Source organism: Chrysochloris asiatica, unplaced genomic scaffold (assembly GCF_000296735.1).
Source record: "Chrysochloris asiatica unplaced genomic scaffold, ChrAsi1.0 scaffold00077, whole genome shotgun sequence".
Classification (NCBI taxonomy): domain Eukaryota; kingdom Metazoa; phylum Chordata; class Mammalia; order Afrosoricida; family Chrysochloridae; genus Chrysochloris; species Chrysochloris asiatica.
The window spans coordinates 3,473,609-3,480,441 of record NW_006408595.1 but is presented as its reverse complement, the minus strand read 5'-3'; the positions used below and the strand labels follow the sequence as shown (position 1 = coordinate 3,480,441).

At 36.8% G+C, this 6,833-nt stretch overlaps 1 protein-coding gene across 1 annotated transcript in view; it reads right to left on the bottom strand.

Annotated features, from left to right (window-relative positions):
* LRRK2 (leucine-rich repeat kinase 2) overlaps positions 1-6,833 on the bottom strand; it is a 254,242-nt gene that overhangs the window by 205,061 nt on the left and 42,348 nt on the right. Inside the window, 1 exon segment of the mRNA XM_006865300.1 lies at positions 3,210-3,322. Within this exon segment, the coding sequence (XP_006865362.1) occupies positions 3,210-3,322 (113 nt within the window).

The window sequence follows — 6,833 nt, the reverse complement described above, 5'->3', positions numbered from 1 at the left end:
AAAGAAGGTATTTGAAATGAACAAATCATTGGTTTTGCAGAATTCTATCATGCATTCTCCAGCATCATTTCTATCACCAAGGCCATATTTTCCAACCACTGATCCTTCCTCTTTACTCCCAACCTTTGCATTCCAATCACTAGTAATGATCAATACATCCTGATCGCATGTTTGGTCAATTTCAGATTGAAGAAGTTGGTAGAATTCTTCTATTCATCCTCACTGGCTTTAGTGGTTGGTGCCTAATTTTGAATAACAGTGGTAATAACTGGGCTTCAGAACAAAAATGTCCCAGTCCTGCATCATCTTCATGATTATTTGTATATCTGAGGGTTTTGTTAGGGATTCCTGGTGTGGCACCCTGGGGATGAAGCACTGGAGCACAAAGTCACTTTGAACCTTTTTGGTTTTGAACCAAGTTTGGTAGTTCAAACCCACCAGCTGCTCCCTGGAAACCCTATACAGGGCTGTTATAAGTTGAAAACAACTCGATGGCAATTAGCAACAACAACAACTGTGTCAATCCATCTTATTGAGTATTTTCCTCAATTTCCTGAAATTCTACTTTGCCAAACATGATGTTCTTTTCCAGAAAGCGACCTTTCCTGATGACATACTCAAAGTAATCGAGTTGAAATTTCTCCATTCTCACTTCTATGGGACATTCCAGTTGTATTTCTTTTAAGACTGATTTACTCATTCTTTTGGCAACCCATGGTATATAAGGGGGCTCATAAAGTTTTGGGAAATATTCCATGATCTTTCACTGCATTTCTCCATGAACTTTTTGAAGCCCCCTCATATTTAATATTCTTCACCGATACCACAGTTTGAATGCATCCATTTTTCTTTTGTCTTTTTCACTATTCAATTTTTGAAGGCATCTGAAGTGATTGAGAAAATCAAGTTTGAGTTAGATTCACCTTAATTATCATATTTCACTGTTTAAAGCTTTAACAAGGTCTTTGGAGTAGATTTGGTTAATGGAAGGCATCCTTTGCTTTCTTGATTGCTGTTTCTCAGGATCCAGAATTTTACAGGAATCCCTTACATCATTTAGAACATTTGTTCTCAATAATAATGAATAATTAGGGGACTAATAATAATAAAGAGCTTTTTAAAATAAAATAATGTCATTTCGGTGACCCTATATGCAGTTCGAAACTACCACCTGCTCCGTGGGAGAAAGATAAGGCTTTCTACTCCCATAAAGATTTACAGCTTTGGAAACCCTGAGGTCAAAACTGACTCGACGGCACTTAACAACAACAATAACAACAATCTGTGGCTCTGTGGGTTAATGTACTGGACAGCAAGGTAGGCGGTCTAAGCTCACCATTTGATCTTGGAAACTCTATACAGGGTGTCTGTGAATTGGAACCAACTTGATGGCACTTAACAATGACAACATGAATTGCTCCCATATGATAGTCATTAACTTCTCGTCCCCAAATTATAGTCACTGTCTAGTGAGTCATTACTCTAGTGCTGGCATGCAACCAAATGTTAAGAACCACTTCTTGTAGATTGTAGCAAAAAATAAAATAAAATAAATAAGACTCAGAAACTGAGTGGTTTTCTTTTTTTAAAAACACAACAGTACTTACTGGCAGAGCTGGCTCTCTTGACTCCTGCCTGGCTCTTTCCATTATATCATACTTGTACTCAATAACTTTAGAAAATGTTGGTTAACTGGAATCAGAGTTATTTGAAAAGCTCTTCTGGTAGCTCTTGCTTCTCTCCAACATAAACCATGAAAAAAATTATCTGTTTCCTCCTCTATGTTCTCAGAATACTAAAACTAGCATCGCTCATAAAGTGCTAATATAGAATACCTGATTTTACGCATATCTGCTTTTCTCCTAGCCATATTAGAAGAACCATGACAAAGCATATCCATCGTTTTCCCCCACTGTCTAACATAGTTTATGACACATACCTCATTTCTCAATATTTCTGGTATTGAATTTATTCTATTATGTTGCTATATTCAAGAATCATACTAATTTTTTAACATAAATTGTTCAAACGTATCACAGGAAATTATAAAGTTCAGTTTACAAACTGAATTTTTAAATCACTTTGGTGGTGGTGGTGGTTATGTGCCGTGGAGTCAGTTCCGACTCATAGTAACTCTGTACAGGGTTTCTGAGGCTGTAAATCTTTATGGGATCAAAAAGCCTCAACTTTCTCCCACAGAACAGCTGGTAGTTTCGAACTGCTGACCTTGAGGTTCGCAGTCAGTTACTTATTCATACTTTTTAAAGAATACCAGATCAAAAGGAATTATTTCCATTAAGTACCTTGAATGCTCTCTTCCTTTCAAAAAGTATTAACCCTAATCATGAAATCTTTATTCATATTTTTAGAAAGACCCAATTCATCTTATAATAAACCTCCAAACCCTCTTAGTTTTGCCAATATTGTTTATGTTGCACACTATAAATGTAATTCCTGTTTTCATCTTTCTTCATACTTAGATGATTTGCTCGTAATTTAATTATAATTATATAATGGTGTGGCACTGTGGAATAATACACTGGACCATGAGGTCAATTTGAACCACAAGGTCGATGGTTCAAACTTACCAATTGCTCCTCGGAAACCCTATACAGGGTTCCTATGAGTCAGAACCAACTGGAAGACACTTAAACCACAAACATTATATCACAAATGTACATAGATATGCAAATGCCTAAAACTGGAAGAAACAATGCATATACTAAACCATTTCAAAAGTGGTTATCTCTGAAGAAAGCAGTGAAAATGAGCATAGAGAATCAAAGATTTTCTTGTTGTGCTCCATATGTCTTCATGAATCTTTTATTACAAAGTCCAGAAAAGAAAATCAAGCAGTGGAAAGAAGCCAAAGGAACCCACAGCTTTAGTTGCTGACATGACTCAAGAGGCCTAGCTGCATTTTGAATTCCAGTTTTCTTTTTGACTGAGTTTACTTGAGCTGCTTGAATGGCTTTCTAATACTTGCAACCAAGAAGGCCTTGTCTAGGTCTGATGGTACACTTAACTGAAATGGCTCCTCCCTTCAACCACTACTCCCTTATTTTCACGGCTACAGCTCTAGCCACATAACTTCTTACTGTCATAGTAAACAGATGATTAAAAGCTTAAAATTAAAAAGTTCCCCAGTCCCCCAAATTCAAGAATATTCTAGATCCAGTATAAAGTCAGAAGACCTAGAGTCAACATACCCTGTTCAAAGCTGCTAGGACCAATTTGTGAATATCATTCCGGAAACACTGCTTTTTAACCATATTTAGTTTATGCTGTGATTCAGTGTCCACCCTGGATTCTTCTGACATGTCTAAATTAAGAAATAAATATGTATATAAGTCAGTAAGTAGATAAAGGCCTATTTTTCTCGTAAACATTGAAGCTGAACAGATCATCACTTATAGAAATCACAATGATATACATATTGTACTTTCCCTAAACTATAATCTCAATCACAGAAATAACCCCAAGCACACAGGGATTTACAAAAATAGTTCATTGTTGAAAATAAAGTAGAGAGTATGTATGGAGGTTTACTGAATTTAAAGAACTTAGTACACGGGAGGAATTTTCTACAGCAAACAATCTCTTTTTGTATGAGTGGGCGATGGTTTAAGAATAGGAAGATTTTCATGCAACAATGGATAACTTTAGAAAAGCTCAAAGTTATGTGGGCTACAATAAAGGTCAGATGAAAGTTAAAATAAAAGAGCAGCAGGATACAATAGTGGAAAAAAACAAGATTCGAGTTTTGATATTATGATGGTAGACTGCATATAGTTTTGTTTAAAAACCTCAAAAGGACTGTACTTGTGTTGTTGTTGTTAAGTGCCTTTGAGTTGATTCGAACCCATAGGGACCCTGTATAGGGTTTCCAAGGAGCAGCTGGTGAGCTTGAACCACCGACCTTGCAGTTCAAAAGACTTTGCAGTCTGATGCATTAGCCCACAGCACCACACCAGGACTCCAGTACTTGTGTTAGGTATTATTATTGCTATAAGCTATAAATAAGTAGATTTCAATACAAGTATCGTATTCTCATGTGTCTCTTCTGATAAAGAAACTCAGTTCCATTTATTGCTTTTATCAGTGTGATTTTATATTCCTGCTAAAGCTCCTCTGTATACTTCTTCCCAATTTGCTTATGTTCCTTCTTAAGAATTTTCATTTTTTTACCTCCAGAATTAACACCAAGACAAGAAAGAACAAGTTAAATGATATTTCATAAAATGATGAAAATGTTTTATTCAAATAACTGGATCTTTATTATTAAAGCAATTGACTTAGTCTCGCCAATAAGCTAGTGTTATATAAAAACAGAGGGGTGGACAGGACAGTACTAGATTAACAGAAACTTAAGGGACAGAATCAGGTGCACTGTGTGTTCCTGGGTTGGTTTCTGAATTAGACAGATTTGTTGTTACATATACCATTCCTACAAATAAGGAAATCTAAGTATGGTCTAATTAATTAATCAGTAAATATACACTAGTTGTTGCTGTTAAATCCATTGAGTCAGTTCTGACTTATAGTGAGCCTGTGTAGGATTTCCAAAGAGGCTGGTGAGTTTGAACTGCTGACCTTACAGTTCAAGCCAACCTTGTGGTTCAACGCATTATCCTGTATCACCATACCAGGACCCCAATGTGCACTTTAGGACTCCTAGGTATGTGTAAAGTACACATGTGCAAATCAAAAATCATATTCAACTTCAAAACTATTGGAGCACTGAGAACATAGTTACTCATTGATATACAGTGGTATGGTATGGTTTGGTATAGTATTGTATGGAAGTATAGGAAGAGTATAAGGGTAAGCATATACCTACTAGAGAAATAGATCTATCTGTATACTACACATTCTTTATTAGATAAATGCTTATCCTTATAATCTTCCTAATGTGGTGCTGTGGGTTAATGTGCTGGCCTGCAAAGTTGGTGTGAACTGCAAGGCCGGTATTTTAAGCTCACCAACCACTCCTCAGAAACCCTTTACAGGGTTGTTATGGGTCGGAACTGACTCGACAGCACTTAACAACAACATACTCTTCCAATACTTTATATATATATATATATATATATATATACTGGGAGTCCTGGTGTGGTGCTGCGAGTTAATGCACTGGACTGCAAGGTCAGTTTGAACCATATGGTCAGCAGTTCAAGCTCACCAGTGCTCCTCAGAAGCCCTATACAGGGTCATTATGAGCCGGAACTGACTCAGCAGCACTTAACAAAAACAGCGTCTATATACTGGTGTGTTGCTATGAATCAGAACTGAGTCAACGGCATTTAATAACACTGTAAATGTGATCGATCGTGCCACTACAATTTGTGAACACCTTTAATGAATTTTAATTGACTTATGGAAAAACACAAATTGCTTAGCAATGCATCAAGGTCCTTTTCATTCCTGCTTGTGCATACCTTTCCACATTCATTCCCAGGCTCTCCTCCCAAGTCTACATTTCACTCACGCCAGCACAAACTGTGCTTTCTACTGTTTGAAATGACCTTCCTAAACTTTCTACCAGGCTAGCCCTATTCAGTCTTCAAACTCCAATATTGCAACCTCTCACCTTTTCCTTTGAGTCAATTTGTTATGTCTCCATAAATATTATTATAATCTCCAGTAATTAACTATTTATATATCCTTCTATGTTTGAGTTTGTGTTAATAGCAGGATGTCTCTTTCTCAAACCTCAGCAGCTATCACAGAATTTAGAATGTAGTTGTTGTTAAGTGTGATCCAATTGGTTCCAACTCACAGCAACCTATAAAGGGTTTCTGAAGAGGGCCTGGTGAGTTTGAACCACCTACTTTGCAGTTCAAACCAGTCTTTAGATCCAGTGCTTATTCAAAGGCACCACACCTGGACTCCATTTAGAATGTAAGAGACACATAATATGCATTGAATACATAGAGAAGCAAGCATGTGAATGGAATCTGGAAGAAAAATAAGATCAGTTGAATGTGAATAGGAAGTGAAACAGAGTAGGGTGGGTGGAACTATTGAAGTTGATGTGTAAGAACCACACCTTAGAAGGATTAATTCAAGCACAGAGAAAAGATGGAATGAAATTAAACAAGAGAGGAGGTGTGAAAATTAGTTAAGTTCTTATTATAGTTGAGGTAAGGGGAAAATAAAACAAGGTTAATAGCAATATATAGAAGACAATTATCAGAGAAAGATGTTCTTCTTAGAGATAAAAAGCTTGACAGTTTACTTTGTAGTTACTATTGTTAAGTGCCTTCCAGTAAGTTCCAGCTCACCATGATCGTTTGCACAACAGAACAAAACACTGCTCAGTCCTGTACCATCCTGCTGTTTGCTACCATTGTGTCAACTCTTCTAACATTAAATATTAAGGCTCTATTACTAAAAAAAAGTCCTGGTGTGGCACTGTGCAAAGTTGTTTGAACTGCAAGGTCGGTGGTTCAAGTTCACTTGGAAACCCTACACAGGGTTGCTATGGGTCGGCATCGATTCAACGGCACTTAACAACAACAACATTACTAAAAATGCATCTAGCCTTCCTCTTTTCATTTAGCCTCCATTTTACTAAGCATAATGCCTTTCTCTAAGGACCAATCCCTCATGACAACATGGCCAAAGTAGAAGAGATGAGTCTCAACATCCTCACTTCTAAGAACCATTCTGGCTATACTTCATCCAAGACAGATATATTTTTCTTCTGGCAGTCCATAGCACTTTCAATATTTACCACCAACACCAAAATTCAAATGCTTCATTTCTTCTATGGTCTTCCTTATTCATTATCCAACTTTAACGTGCTGTTGTTGTTGTTGTTGTTAAGTGCC